The sequence below is a fragment of the Clinocottus analis genome, unplaced genomic scaffold (assembly GCF_023055335.1).
Source record: "Clinocottus analis isolate CAN_PGR_092001 unplaced genomic scaffold, fCliAna1.0.p SCAF_17, whole genome shotgun sequence".
Taxonomy (NCBI): domain Eukaryota; kingdom Metazoa; phylum Chordata; class Actinopteri; order Perciformes; family Cottidae; genus Clinocottus; species Clinocottus analis.
The window spans coordinates 284,497-304,256 of NW_027175898.1; the positions used below are offsets into that span (position 1 = coordinate 284,497).

General features: G+C 42.6%; 1 protein-coding gene across 1 annotated transcript; it reads right to left on the bottom strand.

The window, feature by feature from the left end:
* Nucleotides 1-7,876: 7,876 nt before the first annotated feature.
* kcnk5a (potassium channel, subfamily K, member 5a) lies at nt 7,877-18,705 on the bottom strand. Its single transcript, XM_068580521.1, has 5 exons — nt 18,496-18,705; nt 11,584-11,695; nt 11,121-11,287; nt 10,873-11,041; nt 7,877-10,786 (listed from the first exon to the last, which is right to left on the bottom strand). The coding sequence occupies exons 1-5, from the start codon at nt 18,679-18,681 to the stop codon at nt 9,849-9,851; spliced, it is 1,572 nt and encodes a 523-aa protein (XP_068436622.1). The 5' UTR covers nt 18,682-18,705; the 3' UTR covers nt 7,877-9,848.
* Nucleotides 18,706-19,760: the final 1,055 nt, after the last annotated feature.

The following is a 19,760-nucleotide window of genomic DNA, read 5'->3' on the forward strand; positions in this document are numbered from 1 at the left end:
TTTCCGGTTCGGAAGGCCGGACACAGAAACTCAGGAAACAATTGGGTGTAGAGAGAGAGGTGCAGTGCCATTGCTTATTGCGCTGTTGTTGTGTTGGCTATTTCACAGTCAAAAGAAAACAAATCTCCATCTGGTTCCCACTCTTCCTCTTTTGGTAAGGAAGTGAGCTGGCATCCATCTGTCCCAGGACATCGGTGTTGTTGATGCCCAAAGAGAGATGGCATTAATTTATTCAGACACCCGTAAGCGTCACTCCAGAAAGACCTTGGGCTCTGAGGATTGTTTTGTATTGCTTTTTTCTAGGAAGTTATTCAAAGAAATGATTAAGTTATGTGCATGTAATATGATTAATATGGTGGAATTAGAGGAAAAAGAAGAGAATCATTTTGTTTATCGGCATGTGACACAATACCGGCCTACATTGAAACGATGTGGCGGTTCTGTGCTCCGGCTTTGAGTGTGCTCGCCGACCGCTCCTGCTGTAATCTCTTCACAAGTAGACTCGACATCTGGGAAACATAAACTCTGAAGAAAGCGTTGCAGTGTGAAGGACAAAGGCCGGCCTGCTGGCTGGTTTCTGCGACACCTGGTGTAATCAGACTCCTTAAGAGAGAAGTGCACAGACGCACACCCACGTGGTCTGGAGGCACACAGGTCACCAAGAGTGCAAATTAGACCTCTTGTCTTCAACCTGGGGAAAAATGAGATGTTCTGAGTTTAATATGGCAAATTCACGCACTAGCTTTGGCACGTAGTGGCTGGCTGTGTTATGCCATTCAACATATCTGTGCTAAAATGTCAGTAGCTCATCGCACCAACGGTTCATTTTCCGCTCGGCTTTTTTGGCCTTTGGTGGAAATCTTAGTCCTTTTGCATTCTGACACGTAAACATTGTAGATTTATCTTACTAATTTTTTTAAATAGTGGGTAGTTAACTAGGCTGCTGGGAAGGGTATATTATATTTCCATAACTGCGGACCAGAAAGTAAAATCAATTTTGAACAAGGCAACTTCCCCAAACTCCATATTGGTTTTGAAACGGAAAACCTTGCATGGAAATTGTACAACTTGTACAATTGTACAAATTGTACAACAACAAATTTCTTTAATATGCGTTTGCAGAAATGTGTTTATTTTATTGATATCTATTGTAATCAGCATATCCAGATGTGTTGAATGTATTATGTGTGCTGGGGCAGTTAAGACAGTAATATAGATCCAAAGATCAAACAGTCATGTGGTAACACTTTTATGACAAATAAAGTCTGTTCTGTGAACTTATCTGCAGTGGAAGCGCCAAGGTCTTCAATAACAATATGTTGCCGCTTTATTCCTGCTCAGTTTCACTGTAAGGTGTTCAACGTTTAGTGTGGTTTTGGTGCAAGTTTCCAGACACTATCAGTAGAGAGGGATTCAGCAAACAGAGAAGGCATATTGTCTAAGATGAGCAGTCACCGCCTGATCTCTCGTCCTCATCTAATCTTGCTCTAAAATCCCCCGACCAGACAGAACATCACTGCTGACGTAATAAAATGTATGAAGCTTAAGTGCTGTAAAACCCAAGACACGAGTCTCTCTGATCCCCCAACCTGAGGTTATTGCAGCCATGAGATAAGCATTTCATGTACTGCAGCTCCTTCTTTGTCTTTGGGAGAAAACTAACAGGCAACGTTGGTCTTAAATCAGCCCTTTGAGTGCCGTCCAACAACCAAATGCCAATTTTCACCGTCCTCGAGGCGTCTCCCAAATTGCATTTGGTGATGTGTTTTTGATGATGAGATGAGCCTCGCCCGCTCGTCCACAGCTGCAATGTGACGCCTGGCACGCACTGAAGTGCATTTTTAGCACCTCTCGTGTGTGAGCGTAATGTACAATTGCTTTAAAGTTCACAGTGTCGTGATTTTTTCTTTTGTTCAGTTGACTAACTTTCATGGCTGCACAGATGTTATTTCAGACGCATTTTGTGGTTCATTAAAACTTTTAAAGGAGTATCGTGTTGCCCACATTCTAATTTATTTAGTACAAATTATGAATTAAGTAGCCCCAGAAATGGCCGGATATTTTTTTTGTCCACAGCTTCTCAACGCAGACGCCATGATTAGAGGCCCTGAAAACGTCTTGTTGTGTTTTGATTCATGTCGTCCGACATAAACACTAATTTAGCAAATAGTTTGGGTTGTTTCAATTGAAAGAGTTTATTTGGTGTGTGTGCTCTTCTCACTGGTTGGAAGTGGGTGGGGTCGACGGGCTCTGGTAATCGTGGTTTCCGCGTAAGCGACGCAACCTCAACGTCGCCGGTTTGATTCCAACTGTGGGATCTTTGGAGTGTGTCATACACCGTGCTCGCTCGCTCTGACTCTAATTTGCTGCCAGACTCTTTGTCATCAAGATGCAGAATAGCAACAACAACAAAAATCTAATTTAAATCTAATGTGAACCTATGTAGTTGGGATGAAGCAGTTTATCAGCGTCAAAGGTTGAAGGTCAAACATTTCACTTTGATTGCAGAATAATTGTAATTGGTTAGTGGAGACGTCTCATCACCTTTTCAGAGGATGTAGCAGTATTGTGAGGAAACAAAAGCTCATTTACGCTTCTAGCAGTTACAGAGGAATAGGTATACAGCAGCATTAACTTTCATGTACGTGTGTGTGTGTGTTTGTGTTTTTCCGATTTCTTTCGCACATCGTTCTGCAAATGTTCAGCAACACGCAACCATTTCTCGTCGTCACATGCATCCGACCTTTTCAAAATACCTCTGTCTTCACAGGAAAGTTGTAGGCAACAAACTGACTTCAATAGAGGAAGGGAAATATTGTAGTTTGGGTTACAAGAACTACGGAAGTCTCTCTTTTAGCTCTGTTTTTTGACTCCAGGGGGAGTTTTTCACTGCCAAATGCTGCACTGTGTTCACAAAGTTTGCTGTGTCTCCCCTCATTCAATCACATCAGTTCCCAAAACTATTTTTATATTTGATTTTTTGCAATTGTAGCTCAGAGCACTTGGAGGACCTTTCTTTCATCCCTCTCGCCGCCTCACTACCGTCTGACTGTAATAAACACGCAGACTCCCTCACACACCGGTTTACTTTGGAATAATTAAACAACAACGGCCTCAGTATTCATCGTAATTTGTGAGGAACGTGACGACATGAAAAGGGGTTGATTTATGTTGTGCCTGGAATCCCGCAGTAACAGGAGACATTCTGGTTTCCACCCGGCTCAGCACATTTTCCACAGTGGGCCCGCTCTTTAGTTGGGTTCAGTAACCATCATCAGCTAAGTTAACATTTATAAGGGCAAAGGTTCTCTCGCACCACCCATTCTAGTGAAACATTGACGGTGGAAATGCAATGAAACATTGTTCCACTGCAGATTTTTAAACTGCGCCATCAGACTGGGAGGCAAATAACATAGAATGTCAGAAAGTTATAAAAAATAAATATATCAATGCGCTTTCTGTTTAATTTCACAGTTTTCTAAATGTCAGTGTTTTATAGATTTCATTCCGTCACTTTTGGTGGAACCAGGGAGTCGTATTCTGCCAAATCCATTCAGGACGTTCAGTTTTAGCCTGTGCCAACAACAACAACTTGTTATACACAAGCTAATTTCATGTTTTTTTTGGCGCACCAGGATATGTCAACAGCTTGGCTCCATTGGTACCATGCTTATTGAAATCCAGCCACATTCCAATTATTTATCTAATCTAATATATTATTATTATCTAATGTAAACAGGAACAGATAAATGTACAGAAATCGCCCCTCCCCCCCCCCTTGCCTCCTCCACCACTATCCCCTTCTCGTTATTCTGTTTTCAGCGTCGCTATGATGTGTTTGCGTGTCAGCTCTCTGCTCCCTTCGTAGTGGCTCACTAGTACTGACTCACTGGTGTGATCTTGATAATGAGCAATGCCAGGTGTCCCTCGGATAAATAAAAAAGAAAAGTGAATACAATACATGATGCAAATTTTGCAGAAGAACTTCACAGGTGGGTTACATGTGTTTGTACAAGTGTTTGTATCACCTTTTGCCTTGCACGTTCAAGTAAATTTACAATTTACTCTAAGGCTGTTAGTGTAAGCAAAATGTAATAATGCAGGTTTGACTGTGCAACAAGGGTACATATTTAATACTGAAGGAGGAAGCAGGAAGGAAAGAAACTCGTCAGAGTCTGCAGTGTGTGAACACAAGATATCTCAAAATAGACAGGAGTGCATATTCCATACGGTGTCCAAAACGAGTGAATATTTAACAACATCTCGAGCAGATGTTTGTTTGGATCCCAGCGCATGATGACATCCTCAACATCAACACTCACTCAACACTCATGTCAGGACTCTGAGCTCTAATGTTGGTTTAAATTTATGTTTAAATATTTCATGCAACGCTGTCAATTTACTGCAGGGAACTTTTAACTGGTTATGAAACCAACCAGATTAGATTCGGATGCCTCTGCAAGTAATAATGTGTTTGTAATACCTCGAAAAGTAAACAAGACCATCAGCAAGAAGATTGTCTCAGTGTTTATACGGTTTCCTTATGCCTGTTCAAAATCACTCCGCTTTTAAGCACACAAACCACCAAAATCAAAACAAAATTAAAGTTCTTTTTTGAAGCTTCAAGGTATTTATGGTTAGAAAAAAAGATCTGTTTTATGGATCAGACACTTAGCTACAGACACTGATTTTCCCTTTCCTCCCATACCGACCTCCATACAGCACCACCTGTTTCCCTCTCTTACTTGTTCTTAAAGTGGATGACATAGGATTTTGCGGGCCTCTCTCCAGGATGTAGCCCAGCCCTGCAGACAACTCCTAAAGAAACAGCCATACAGGGATAAAGAAAGAAATAGAAAGAGACATTTTTGCCTGAAACCCATCCTAACAAAAATTAAAAGATCAACTTGCACCTATAGAAAGCGATCACATATTTCAACGCACCACCAACGGACGCAAGCTCCATTCTCTCCCAAGTGGGCCCCTTAGAGAGGAGGTCGCCCGCAGGTTCAGGTGGCTTAGAACACGAGTGGCTCTGAGAGACAGGAAATGAACACTTACCCACATCAGAGGAAGACAGCTCCAGCAGGGGAAGCAAACGGGTCACTCCCTTCTTGTTTATGAAGGAAACCAATGTTGGGTCGTCCGTCCTGATCAGAGCGGGCCTGCCCGTCAGCACTGGACAAAAATCCATCAGAGCTAAGAAAGATGCTGGCAGCTCCAAGTTGTGGGTGTGCGGCTATGCCCTTTGCCACTATCCAGACCCCCCTCACTGCCGCCCCATCGCACAGAGCCACCCAACCCTCTCAGGGAGGTGTCTGGGGACATCCTCCCTATAGGGGCCTTAGATCAGTAGGAGTGCTTACGCCTGGACACATTTGGTAAAGGTGCGAATGGGGAGTGACAGGCCGGATGGCAGCACCAGATGTCTTTGAATGCAAACCTGCCTGTGATCCGCATTATTGCTTCTCTGTGAGATCAATAGTTGTGAACCAAGCCCTTGAGCAAATTGCGCTAGGTAGCTCTGTGACTGCGAGCATTTGTAACTTGTATAATCCGTAGGGCTGTGAAATGATTACAATTTGTAATCAGATTAATCACAGGTTTCCAGAGCTGCCAACTTTTCGAAAAACCTTGCCGTGAGATTTTGTCGACGGGGGTAAGGCGTTGGGGGGCGTGACTTAAGACCGGAATGAGTGACAGTCACGTTCAATGCGTGACACCGATACCTCAGTCTCTCTGCTCCTCTGTGCCGGCGGTCCCCCAGTCGCGCGACTGTGTCTGTTTGGGGTAAAACAGGATGTCTATGCAGCGAATCGGTTTACAGATGCGCTCCTTAGGGCCATCTATCGTCGGGGAGTTTGAAAAGAACCAACGCACCTCAGACTTTTTTTTTGCCATGAGATATTGTGTGGCGTGTGAGCGTGTGAAAACATGAAAAAGCGTGTGTCACACGGCGAAACCGGGAGAGTTGGTGGCTCTGGGTTTCTGTGGATTAATCATGATTAATCACATATTACCGATAGTCTCGGTATTTTTTAGTGAAAACAAAGATTTATGATAAAAGACGGATATATACATTGTCATTTATACATTGGGGGGCTGTTGTAAACAATGCAACTATAGGCCGTAAGGTGAACCCCGTTATCGTTTCATCCCGCTCCACAGTTGTGCATCTTAAGCTCATAAAAAAAGAACGAGTCGTGCTAAACTACCATAAAAAAGTTTGTCGCTGAAATTCCAGTCGATTATTGATGCGCCGATGTTTTATGGCGAACTAGTTTCTTCAGAGCGTAACAGGATATTCGTCGCGAATGGAGGTGACAAGGTGCTCAGTGTTGCCAGATTGGTGATGGCGCAGTATCATACCAAAGGCTCAATAAGATCGTATTTGGAGGATAATTATCCTGCATCTGGCAACCCTGAGATCGGTCGACCAATGACAGTTCTCTCTAGAGTCAGAGCTCGCGCAAGAAGGTGGATCGTAAGGGAGATACCATTTACAAAACTTGTAAGGGTGTAATAACTAGTTTGTAAAAGACTCAGAGAAACACAAATATCACACGAGGCAAAATCCCAGACGTTTTTGGAATCCCTGCCAGACGCATTTTTAGGTCTCGACAAGAGCTGTTTCCCTCCAAAGCTCAAGCCTGAGACAAAATCTGGGAACATCGACACCGTGCAAACCCCCAACTTCTCAGCCAGTGGAGGAGAGGGCCACTCAACCTCCAGCTGCTCGGTCACACACAGAAGGGGAGGGGTACACTACTCTTGGTCCACCCTCTTACCAATGAGGACTTCAACCATAAAAGCTCCAGAAAAAATTTGGATTTTGGAGTACAATGGTCTTTCCCAGCGCTCTTTCTACAAACACCTCCCCAGAGTTGAGCTCCAGAGATAGTGACATAAAGCACGGGGCTAAGGCTCCGTCAATGCCCTTGAGGCATGGACAATCCCAAGTCAGACGGGCCAGGCTTTGTGCCGCACTCCTGAGGACAGGGTCGAACAGAAGACTTCTTCCTTCCCCGTTTATGCCTGGCGCTCACCACGAGACACAAGTCTTATGACAGTAAACTCCTGCGAGGGAGTAACACCAACAGGAACTGTTGCTGCAGCCAACTAGCCCAACTCAGCAGAGGGGTACTCTTTAGTTGAAAAGCGAAAGACCTGAGGGATAACCGTGGTGACGGACTTATAAAGACAGGGCCTCATGAACGTCACCACAGGTCATCTGTCTGGAAAGGCGTGTACAGAGAGGTCTTCAGGTAGGGCGCTCGGGATAGAGTACAAGTATGAACCTGAGAATGAGTGCATATGTCATAATTTCAGTTTCATCAGCTACCTCCCCCAAATTAACTACTTATAAAACACGTTAAATTGTTTACCGTTTTCAAGGTCTACTCCAGCTCTTTCATAAAATAAATTAATGCCAAATTAGAAGCTGATATCCAGAGTCCCTGAAGACACTGGATCCTACACTTTCCACAACTAAGTAGTATCTTTCATTTCTTCCTTCCCCATACCTGAAAAGGAATTCAGTATCACTTTTTTCTATTGCGCATGTGTGAAACGTGCCTGTGTATGCAGAGACCGTCCTCTGTATATAAGCATGTCTGCTTATGTACACCTGCAGTCTGCGTGCAAATCTACAGCTGTCAAGGCTTTAACAAGAACTTCCATGTTAAAAATCCCTGGAGTGCCACTTTATTATAATGTAAAGATCACAAAACACTCAGGTTTTATGAAATGTTTATTTACATGAAATATACAGTTTTGTTTGGAATTCAAATGCAAACCTTTTCAAACATGAATAATTTAATCATTTAAAAAAGAAACCAAGAACGAAACACAACTGTACTGGAGTTATACACACTGGAGCAACATTAAGAGAAAAGCTCGGGCTATGGGTTAAACCAACCAAAGCTGTTCTTTGTTAATAATCTGCAGACAGCCTTGAAATTGTGTCCAGAAAAGTACCATATAACAATGTATTGTACTGTATCGCAACACTTAACCAGAATCAAGGAACACTAGTGAAAATAAGAGGAAGACAGAGGAATGCTCACATAGATGTGACGGCCCTGTGATGAAATATGAGGGGGGGAAGGGTTTAAAAACACTCAGTGGGAAAGATATAATGACTCACTGAGAAGGTTACAAGTACATTCAACAGATGTTACATTGTACTGCATATCCCTGCTTTGCAGTGGATTTGAAGGCATTTCCCCTGAACAGCAGTCGTCTGTTTGGCAGACTTAGGAGAAAACAAATCCTACAAATGATGGACTATATTTACAGTACACTATCCATGAGGAGTTCCAAATTCCAAGTAATGTACTGTAACACTGTTTTAAGTTACTGTGTGCAAAAGGTGAGCAGGGCGACTATGGGACTATGACAAGCAATGGACATTATATTTCGGTCCCTTGAGTTCACGGTGTTGTGTACACAAGGAACACGGCTGAAACACAATATAGTAAATGAGAGCACCTATACTGCTGGCTTCTCATCTCAAACATATGACAAGAGAACATTGATCAGTCACAAGTTGACCTTAGCTTAACCTTGTCATATGAGAGCCCCCAAAGACAAACATGAGCGGCAAAGCCCGTCCCGAGCAGAACTGTGTTTGTGGCTACCGAAGGGTTTCAGTATTGCCAGTATTTACATGACAATAAAATTAAGCAAAAAAGGAAAAACAATGTGATTGTTGCTGTTCCCATTATGCAATTCCATGGTAGATAGCACAGAAGACACAGATCAACACATCAACAACAAATCAACAATAAAAAGTTTCTGTTCCCTGAAGCAATTTGAGGGTAATCTGTAAGGCTATGCATTATGTCAACATAGGAGGATCATTTCCAAAGCTGATTTTCTTTTCTTTTTTTTACAGCAGTCAAAAAAGTTTGGAACAAAAAGCAAAACAAATCATAGCTTAGAGAGTTTCTCTGGCAGGATATTCAGATTTGCTATAAATACTTCTCTGCTCATAAAATTAATGATTTTCCTTTCCAAGGTTATTCAGTTGGTTCTAGACCCCGAGACGTCGCTATGGGTCACTGTTAACCTCTAGTGCAGTCACATTTCTATTGCTCACAGTCAAAATAAACATACATCTTAAGACACAACAAGTCAGCAAGGATTTCACAACAGAAACAAGTGACATACCAAAGAAAAAAAAGGAAAAATGGCCCTTAACCCCCTTCATTTTCTTTTTTAGACAAATGTTTGGCTCAGGTTTGAAAAAGAAAGTCTGCACTGAAACAGACTTTGAACTGTCCTCATTTGGTGGATTTGTGCAATGGGAGACACAACCCATGCAGCCATTACATACAAGCCACTATGTCCTTCATTTGAATACATATTACAAAAACACCAATATGGTGAATATACATAGAAGAAACTCTGGGGAATCTACATTTCCACATACACATTCCTGTGAGTAGAAAAAAAAAACACTCATTGTAAATAGTTCTTGTTTGGACATTCCAATAAATGTGTGGCATTTAGTTTCTCAAACGACATAAAAAAGGCATAAATAGAGTAGATGTTAAATACTCATTGGTTACATGTCCCGCTCTGACATCCATATTCAGAGAAGATTATTCAAGGATTTAAAAAGGGACAGTCAACATGATGGGGATTTCCATTTCTCAGCTATGAGCAGAACATTTCATAGAAATTTGATCTCAGCTTTGCAGTCATTATCAGACCCTCAAACGTGCAATGGGACTTCTGATATCCATTCAAACACTTCACATTAGAATACTTCAATGCCAGCCAAGTCAACAACACAGGACCAGGAAGACGTGTTGACTTTAGGCAGCTCAAGGCTTTGTGATATCTCAAGATTCTGTATTTTCCTCCTTTGCATATTCCTCCACAAGTTTCTCATAGGAGTGGCTGTGTTCTGAACTGTCACTAGTGAACACAGACCCTTCAGATTCAGAACTATGTTCCTCCTGGGAGTTTGTTTCAATGTTTTCATCACATGTAGTAATGGATAGTTTTGCTTTTGAGTCATCCTCTTCTTCCTCCTCCTCCTCATCCTCCAAGTTATTGCTGAGAAAGTTCTCCTCGTCTATGAAAGTAATGTTTGCATTTTGGAATGTGAGAGGATGGTACTCCCTTGAGTCCCACGTCCTTCGACCACCTGCTCCACAATCTCCGTCCTCCAGGTGTACATCCTTGTCCAGCTGGTTCTCAAACATTTGGCCCTGGTCAAGTTCTAAGTCACCTTCTACATGGTCCTCTGTTAGCAGCAAACCGTTGTCTGAGCCCAGGAGGTAGTTCTTGGACTTTGAAAAAGCAACAGTGACTCGGTCACTGAAACTATAGCGCCTCTTTTGGCGCGGCGATCGGTCCAGACTAAGGATGGTGTGTCCGTTGAACATGGGAGAATCATTGCAGCTCTTGGAACGACTAATATCTTGGGATTTATTTATGGTGTTGGCATTGCCGCTGTTGTTCCTGCCATCTTTTTTGGTGCCAATCTGTTTTATCAAGTCATTGTAGCCTTCCTGCTTCTTGGACAGGAAGCTGAAGATGTTGACGTCATTCGGAGTGGGTGGTCGGAGAGCAGCCTTGTGAGACTCTTTGTAGTGCCGGAGCTCATCGAGAGATAGCTTGCGCAGCTTGCGCCGTTTCTTCAGTGCCTTGTGGGCCTCAATCACCATTCGCACTTTCCAGTTGAAGAACAAAGAAAGCCAGGCCAACCCCAGATAGATCCACACTTCAACAAAGTAACGGTACAGAGTTGGGTATTCTGTATTTGGTTCAACACCTGCAAGGCCAAATAAAATAGTCTATTGTCATTTGAATTCAAAGTTATGGCCTGGTGTAATATCCAGAATGCATTTCTCAGCTTACCTGCAACCAAGTCCCCAAACCCAATCGTGGTCAAGGTGACAAATGAGAAGTACAAGCCTTCAACATATGACCAACCCTCTTGGGACATAAATACAAAAGGTGGAAGGACTAAATGCACCAGCACACCCCAGAGGAGAAATATAGCTGTGCAGGTAAATTGAGCCTTTCTCTGAAAAAAGAAAAAAGAAATCATTACTTCAGGTGCAGGTTTTGTCATACCATACAAGAAAACTCTCCTATGAACTTACCAGTGAAAATCCTTTCTTGGTTAGATACTGGCCCAGGTGCTTGGCTCTGCCACCGAAGAACTTTCCCAGCTCACTGATCCAGGAAAGACACAAAGGCACACCAAACAGGCCGTAGAAGATGCAAAATACACGGCCTTTGGGGGTTTTGGGGGCAATGTTCCCATATCCTTCACAAAGTAAAAGCAAAGTAATTAGGGTTGGGATGTTTAAACCAACTACTTAAGTTACTTTATAGAAGGAGATGAAAATAGCAAAAAACATGCCACCAATACAGGTTGTCCTAATCCAAGTAATCTCCTCCGGCAAAACAACTAACAGTTGTCTGCAATAGACTTTGTCCCAATTGAACAATGCAAGACATTACTTTAGTCTCATTCTCTGAAACATTCAAGTGCAAACAACTAAAAGAGCTGCCTCTTTTCTCCCATCAGAACTAGATCCCTTACCATAAGACAGTGCTTACCGATAGTGGTGATAACAGTGGCGGCAAAGATAACAGCATTTGGCCAGTTCCAGTTGTTAAAGGTCTTGCTGCCAGTTATAGTGACCCCTTGGCCTGCAGCATCAGACACCACCTGAGGATACATAAGAAACACATCGAAGTATTAGATTGATTTTAATTCAAGGTAATTTAATGGAGGCCAAATAAACTGGGTGCCATCAACTGGCAATTATATGAAACAAGGGTCCCATCTGACTAAAGCGTAGTTTATTCTTTCCGTAATCACGCCCAGTGTTTGGTGCAAGTTGTTATGGCACTTGGTCGTCACCTCTGACCACCTCTTGGTTATTGGCATATCAATGAGTTCCGCTCGTCTTCTTCACAGTAAATTTTGTTGGTACGCCCACTGGGATTTCAGAGAATAATGCAGCGCACAGCTCATTGAGTATAAACGCTCCATACATGCTTTGCTTAGCGTCTGCAGAGGCTCTCGCTACAGTGCCAAGCGTGAGTATAAACAAAGCTTAAGCTTAAGTAAAACAGGAAGTTTGTTGTGTGCATGCTCCATTTATTTCCACCACATCCTTTCTGTGATGTGTAGATCACCTGTGGCACTGATGAGGTGCAACAACATCAGGCACCCTTGAGAATCCTCATTGCTAAGAGGGTTTTATTGTGCCAACGATTGTTTGTATTGGTAGGAACACAGAAAGGCCTGAGCAGCTATTTCATAACCTCAAGATGATGCTTTTTTAAACACTTACTAGATGATTCCTCAGTGGTTGTTCTTTCTAAAGTTTGTTTTTCTTTCTCAAGATCCAAAATTGCACTGAATATATACAAAAACATTCTTCAGGATAATAAGGTTTTGTCTCCAACCCTCCTAGAGCATGGGACACAGCTCACTCCTTACAAGGAAATTTCAGTGTTGACATCCAAAGGAGACAGAAAATGCTTCATCAATCATTCCCTGCTCGAACAGAACAGCCACAACAGAAACTGAAATTATGCAGGGGATGGCAGAATTCTTATACCCCTAATCAGTGGAAGATGCTTGCTTCTTTAATAATAACAGGTCTGTGACAGCTCTGCTCTGTAATTACCAGCACGAGGAAAGGCCATTCTTCTGTCTGCTGAAACAACACAGTTGGGCTTTAGAATGACAGCAGCGGTGTGTTGACCAAGTTTGTGTTGCAACTATGGCCAGAAATTAAAGAGGGAAAACAACACACGGTCCTGCTTACGCACTTCCACATTTGACAGTCCTCCTGAATCCACTGTAATTACTGGTTTGCATTGGCAAACTCATTATTGACGTAATCTTACTGGGCTTAAGGTGATTACAGCAACCTTTGAAACCCCGCATTTCCCCATTGGCCTAAGGAACCAATCAACACGACAGCACTCCACTTGGTCGGATCGGCTCCATCTAATATACAAAAAGGAAAGGCGTGTTTAACGCAATAGTAATCTGTTCAATGTATATTGTCACACCAAAATGCTCCTGCAACAATTCTTTAGTACAAATGGTAAACAAAATAAAAACAACTGAAAATCAAAAAAAGACACCGCAGTGCACCAATCCAAACAGCTGGTTTATCAGGGACAGCGGGGCTGATCCATTCAATTGGGTTCTATGTTTACATCTAATTACACACGTGTGTAGCACTTTGTGAATCATCATCAGCACGCCAGGAGACTACATCGCTGAGGGACAACAAACAACAAACGTGCCAGCTGTTTCTAAGAACACGGCTATTATGTTGAAAATGTAATGTCTCAGAATTATTTTCTTTGACAAAGTTAGGAAAGCAATCTTTAAGTCAAGCCTGTTGCCTTACACAAATAAGAACAATCTGAGTCTCTCCCACACAGTGAGGCATACAGCGTATTAATCAAACACTGGGATCAGATCAGTACAATTTGTCTGCGCATCCCGACCAAAGGAAAGTTACTCAGACCAAAGCAGGTTACTAAAACACGCAAGTTCACTCATCACATCTGCCCACAGAAAAGATAAAGGGCATCGCATGTACTTTATGTTTCCAGCACTGTGCCTTGTACTAATGGAAAGTGATGAGGCAAGTCTCGCCACAAGAAAGTCAATTTAGAATTCAAATAACAGACTTTTGGTAAAGCCCCTCAAGAAAAGCAACCATTCATTCATTCACTCTTTCTGGTGCAGCCAATATGACATTGTATCGCAATTCACTAAGTCTAACATTTTGAGCTACTTTTCTTTTTCTGTGTGGAAAACATAAAGTGACAAATGTTATGTTTGTGAGTCATGTCTGTGTCTGTGTGCTCGGCTCTGCACCGTCCTCATACTGGCCAAATGAGGGTGCTCTGCACATGTTCACAGTCTATGTGACAGATACAAAACGCTGAAGTTTGAGACGTACAAAACTCTGACTTGCAGGAATACAACAAGGCCAGAATGCTACATCATGTCGCGCAAGTTGAGAAAGAGAACCTTTTAAAAAAAGTCAGACTTTGGAGGTGAACGTGTTAACGGTTCTGCTTTAAATATACTGTATTGTTACTGTGCAGAGGCTAGGAGGGAGATGATCTACCACAGCACTCACTCAGTAAAGACTGTTCAAACATGGTGGAATAGGCTTGGCGGTGTACAAGGTCCTCAAAAGGTTGAGACGGACATCTACTGGTCAACTCGTGGTCACTTCAGGTCACAAATAACCCTGAGAATGAGACAAAAGACACGAGCACCAGGGAAGAAAGATACAATACACAATGTGTCAGATTGAGCCAGAAGAGGCTCATGAAGAGGTCAAACTGGCTTCTCTACATGCCGGCTACCAGGCTACATGGACATTGATACCCTGGCAGAGCCAAGTTGAATCATGGAAGACGCTTCTCTATAACCAGCGAGTCTTCGGCCACATAATCAAAAGAAAATTACACTAAAACAATCAATCAAGCAATTTCCTGCTGTATCTCACCAACTGGTGTTAAGATTATCAAAGTTGCATTTTGTGCATGACCAATGAAAGCAGGAGGGAGGACGTCTGAAAATGTTGTAATAAAACCACAAAAACAACACCCTGCAGCCCCATTAATGATTAACGCCACACTAACTCACCCACGGCCTTTTTGAGGTAGGAGAACGTGGCAGCAAGATCTCCTTGCTTTTACAAAAGTTAACGCCTTACTAGTATTGAACACTTCTTGCCACTGTCATAACGTACAACAGACACCTCATTAAAAATATTTGCCATAAAAAAAACAACCTTTTCCGTATGTAAGATTGGAGCCGGAAACGATTAGTTAATTGACAGAAAAAGCATTGGCAACACTTTTTGATAAGTGGAAAAGGCGAAAAATTCTCTGCTACCAATGCTTCCAAACCACCCAATCTGCAGTCGATTGATTGATTTGAAAGCACTAATACTTTACTCATTGAGCATACAATACAAAACGCTGACTTGAAAACTCCCAATGTGGTGTTTCATGTTAACACACTCTGAAACAATTTCTTTGCTTTTGTGGATCTGAAAACATTGCCAAGCATGCAGACATCTGTCACCGGCCCACTCTGATAAACAGAGCCCAGTGAACACTACAATGACAAACGGCAACTGTTATCAGGACAGCTGGCAGCCCGGCAACTCCACCCCGGCGCCCACAGCCGCTTGTGGGCAGCAAGTGTTGACCCGACTTCACCAGTCAGTCAGGTTGTTATGCATTGATTTTCGAGACAGCGGATAGATGGTTGGCAAACAATGCGCAGAATTCAGTGTGTACACCAAAAAAAAAACACAATCGAGAGATGGGAGCACCGAAAACATGTGGGATGCCGTCTTATTTTTTACAAATGAAGATGACGGAGAAACCAAAGCAGAGTGAGAAAATTACAGACAACTTGTGTCCATTTTACAGCTTTTCCTTTATTTGGTAGACATAAAATCTGTTAAAAAAATTCCCGGACACTGAAAGGATTCTTCCATCTGTGAAGCAGAGCATATTGCACAAATAACTTGAATCATTACAACACGTGCCGTTTTTATTCATTCTTGTATTTCTGTCGGCCCTATAAACATTGCGAGTTAATTTTGACATTCCAGATCAGTGTTGGTATGCTGACGTAAATGATGACTCTCACATTGTACCGGCAATATCCTTTATCAAATTAGGCATACAAGGCAATAAAGGGCATCACTGTCTTGTTAATTCATTGCCTCAACCTAAACCCATGACATGTAAATGCATCGCTACCTTCCTTGACTTCAGTGTAACTCTTTTTTAATTTACTTTTCAAAAGCGGGATGAAAGACTTGGCTATTTCCAGCGAGCGGCCCTTGGGCACATGACTATCCCAACGAACAGAGAGCTACTTCATTGTGCCTTTTTAGTCAATTGAGGGGGCTATGGTTTCCTTTTCGCATGTGACCGCCGAGTGCTATGCAATGTTTTGCAAACTCCTCCTTCTTCTGGGCCACACGCGATCTTCAGTCATGCACAACAGGCGGGACCATCACGCAAAAAAACTAAATAAAAAAAAGTCATTTGCAAAACCAAAAGCTACACTGAGAGAAGGAACCTTTGAAGTTTTCAAATTTCATACAATGCCTCGCTATGAATGCACTCAACTTGTAATTTCATATAGAGGAGCGAGAAACTGTATTTAATTAATTCCTTTTATGGTTTTAATTCAAATATGAAATACATTTTGCTTTACGTCAGAGCTTGCAACAATTAGCTGATCAAAAAATGCACACGAGCACATGTACCAAGGGGCACATGTACCAAGACTGAATCCTACGAGTCACACCCGCGTGCGTCTCCTCTCCCCTATTCCATTCTTTAGCTGCACTGTCAAATAAAGGCAACACCCCCACCCACACAAAAAAACAACAACAAATCATCAATCAAGCACAACTTTTTAAGCATGTAATAACCATTTCCATGCTAACTGTTACACATTCATTGTTATCTGGAGCTTAATATTTGCAACTATTCTGCAAAGAGATTTTTTTATATGAATGTAAAAGTTTCTGGTCTGTAAGCACCAAAAACTGAAGAAATAGTATAAAATGTATTTATCTGTGCCGAATTAGCTCAACACTCAGATGGAGCCATGCAAACCAGCCCTACGTCTACGACCGGTATGTACACACATTCAAGCACAGTTCAGAACCATGAGGCCGTCAACTCTCAACTAAAACATGGTACCTTCCCTTTCCGTCCCGAGTCCACATGTGTTTCCCGGCGACGCCAAACGGCAAACACTGCTCACGCTTCTCGTTCTGGCCCGGGAAGCTCCAAGCACTCATTTCTTGTTTGCAGTGGAGCAAATGTGAGCAGCTTTGCTGAACTTTTACAACAGCGAGCATTGATGGACCATAAAATCCAATCTATAAACTGACCACTTCAAGGGTCCCGTAGTTAATAGTAAACTCTTTGTTAATAAAACAGCAGAAAACTAAGTTTTACAAGAGTGTCGCCATCTCTCGTTAAGCCAGCTTATATATTTGAATCGTTGACGCGCCGGGCTAAGTTTCCACAATGGAAACCTTGGAAGATCTCTGCTGCTCACGCAAATAAAAGTTGATAGAAAGCAACTCAAAGGCAATATATTAGATGTTTAACCGTTTGAATATACCAACTCCAAAGTTTTTCAGCAGGTGTCTCCGCAGACTCATGAGAGGGGGTTAGGAAGATGTGATTTGATCCGATCTTTTGAAAGTGCTGTGTAACCCCTTTGTCGTTGACAGAGCGTGCAGGAGCACGTCAAGTTTCAGTTTCACAAATTTATTTCACAGATTTATTTTATCCAACAAAAAAGTCCAAAAATCTAACAACAGATATTCCCCAGACTATATCAAGAGGCAGATTCGGCCATTGCATTGGATTAGGCTGGAACAGAGAAGCCATGAATGGGGGTGGGGGTGTCACAGCGTATCCCTTTCAGAAACCCCCCCTTACAAAACACAGAAAGGAACTGCAGAAGAAAGCAGAATGGGGGGATGGTGAGGGGATAATAAATCTCCCTAATACTGACATGGGCCCGTGAAGGGGGAACAGGTTGAGACAGGTTTTCTGGTCATACTTGAAAGTGCAAAAAGCCCCCCCAAAAAAAGGAACAAAAAAACAGTAAGAAACCACCGTCTGGTGTCACTCATGCAGGAAACACGATCCTTCTAAGGGTGGCGTGTTGCAAATACACCACTGGGTAGACTGCAAACACATGGATCAAACCTTCTCTTCCACACACTTCTTTTCCTCGGTGAGGGACTTTGAAAATCTCATCTTTTCGTCACACTCACAAACAGACCGAACCAAGGCTGTAAAAAAGCATCTTGATATGAAAAGTGGACAAACAATATGTCATGGGGCCAAACACCTGTGGGGTTGACTTACCATGTGTCCACCCACGGTGCAGCCGCAGAGGCAATGGCACCGGCTTTGATGCAGGTTGAAAAACTGCCATTTAAATGAGAAAAATGAGCAATGCAACATCATGTACTGAGGGTTATAGATTGACCCTCAACACCCTGGTATAACAGGCACCTCTCCAGACAGACTGTCTGTCAAGGTTTACAACAGCAAATCAACTCAACCGGATGATAAAATAATGACCCTCACAAGGAACCAGGCCAAAGATAACGTTTATGAGGGAATATGTGGCAATTCGAGGGGGAAACTTTTATTTCTATTCGCCTGCGTGACTTGTTGCTGTCGTGGCGTTTGAACTATTTAGTGTGGGGTTGTGTTGACCCACCGAGAAAGGAACAACCATGGACTTAGAACAAGGCATTTCTCAGGAAATTTGATACCATCATTTCATTCAACAGTAGAATCAGCAATTTGCCTTGGCACTGAAAATACACCTGGAGCAGTTCACACAATGGTTTACAGTAGGATGCGTTTTACAGTGTCAATAGAAAACAAAGGTGTTCAGTGGAAGAACCATACCTCTAATATTTTGTCCAAATCATCTTTCGTCAGACAGGGATACTTCTTAAGTATTGTATCCTTCTGGGCAGTATAATTCGTTGCAGCCTGCTTCCAATTAGGCTCCTCCAGGACTTGAAAAATTGCTGCCCCAATGGACAGGTAAAAAATAATGGCAGAGGTCAACAAGGGGCCTTTATCTACCATACTTATGTACAACGACTCAACTCTGAGAGCGCGGGACAGGGGGAGAAAAGAGAGAGAGAGAGAGAGAGAGAGAGAGAGAGAGAGAGAGAGAGAGAGAGAGAGAAGGGAGGGGGGTAGATAACAACAATACCCGGAGTTATGCGGTACTCATTCTCAGCACGGCTCACGAAAAGTTTCTCCTTCCGCGTGAGGGCTCTGAAAAGTGCATGAAACGCGCCGCAGCAGAAAGCATTTGGGCCCGAGACGCAACGGGGTTGAAATTAGTCATGAAAAAAGCGGAGGGGGCTAAGCGCGAGCGGGACCGCAGTAGTATTTTCTCTCTCTCTCCACGTGCGCAGCTGAAGAAGTACTGCCCGCTGAAGTAGTGAACTGGGACCAGAGGAGCGAGGAGGATCCGCCCAGGGAGGGAGGGAGGGAGGAGGGGTAGGGGTGGGAGGGCGAGACTGCAGGTGCACCGCTGCTCCAAGCTTTCATTAGGCGTCTCAACGAAACTCTGAAGGACTTTTTTTAAATTTTTTACATTGCACATTTATCGATTCAAACAAACACAAGTGCAACAATTACACTAGAAAACTAAGTAGCTAATAAAATCGCAGATAAAAAAAATTGTAACTTCAATTAATTGCATTAATTTTCCACCCTCGAAAATCATAGTCACACTGACTTTGTTATTTTGTAAAAAAAAAAAAAAAAAAGGACTAAAGCAGTGCCACTGGATCTGCCTCTCCCTGCAAAACATATAGGTGTCCAAAGTTGTGCATGTAACTTCCTTCAGCTTTCAACAAGAAAAATCATGTTGATTTGCACTTCCCAAATCATTGTTTTCACAAGAGCTCAATGTACTTGTGCTCTAATACAACAGTGCAGGTTTGCGAGTGTGTGAGAATTCACGGCATGCAAGACGACCAGACATTGCATCAGGATCACTTCCATGAATTGCCCAAGGCTGTTTTTTTTTGCATGTGTTTGATTCGTTTTTTTGCTCTTGCAAGTACAAGTATAAACTCAAGCAGCATGTTTTAAAACAAATGCACTCTCACATATTTCTGTGAGCTTTGAAGTTACATACCATTACATAT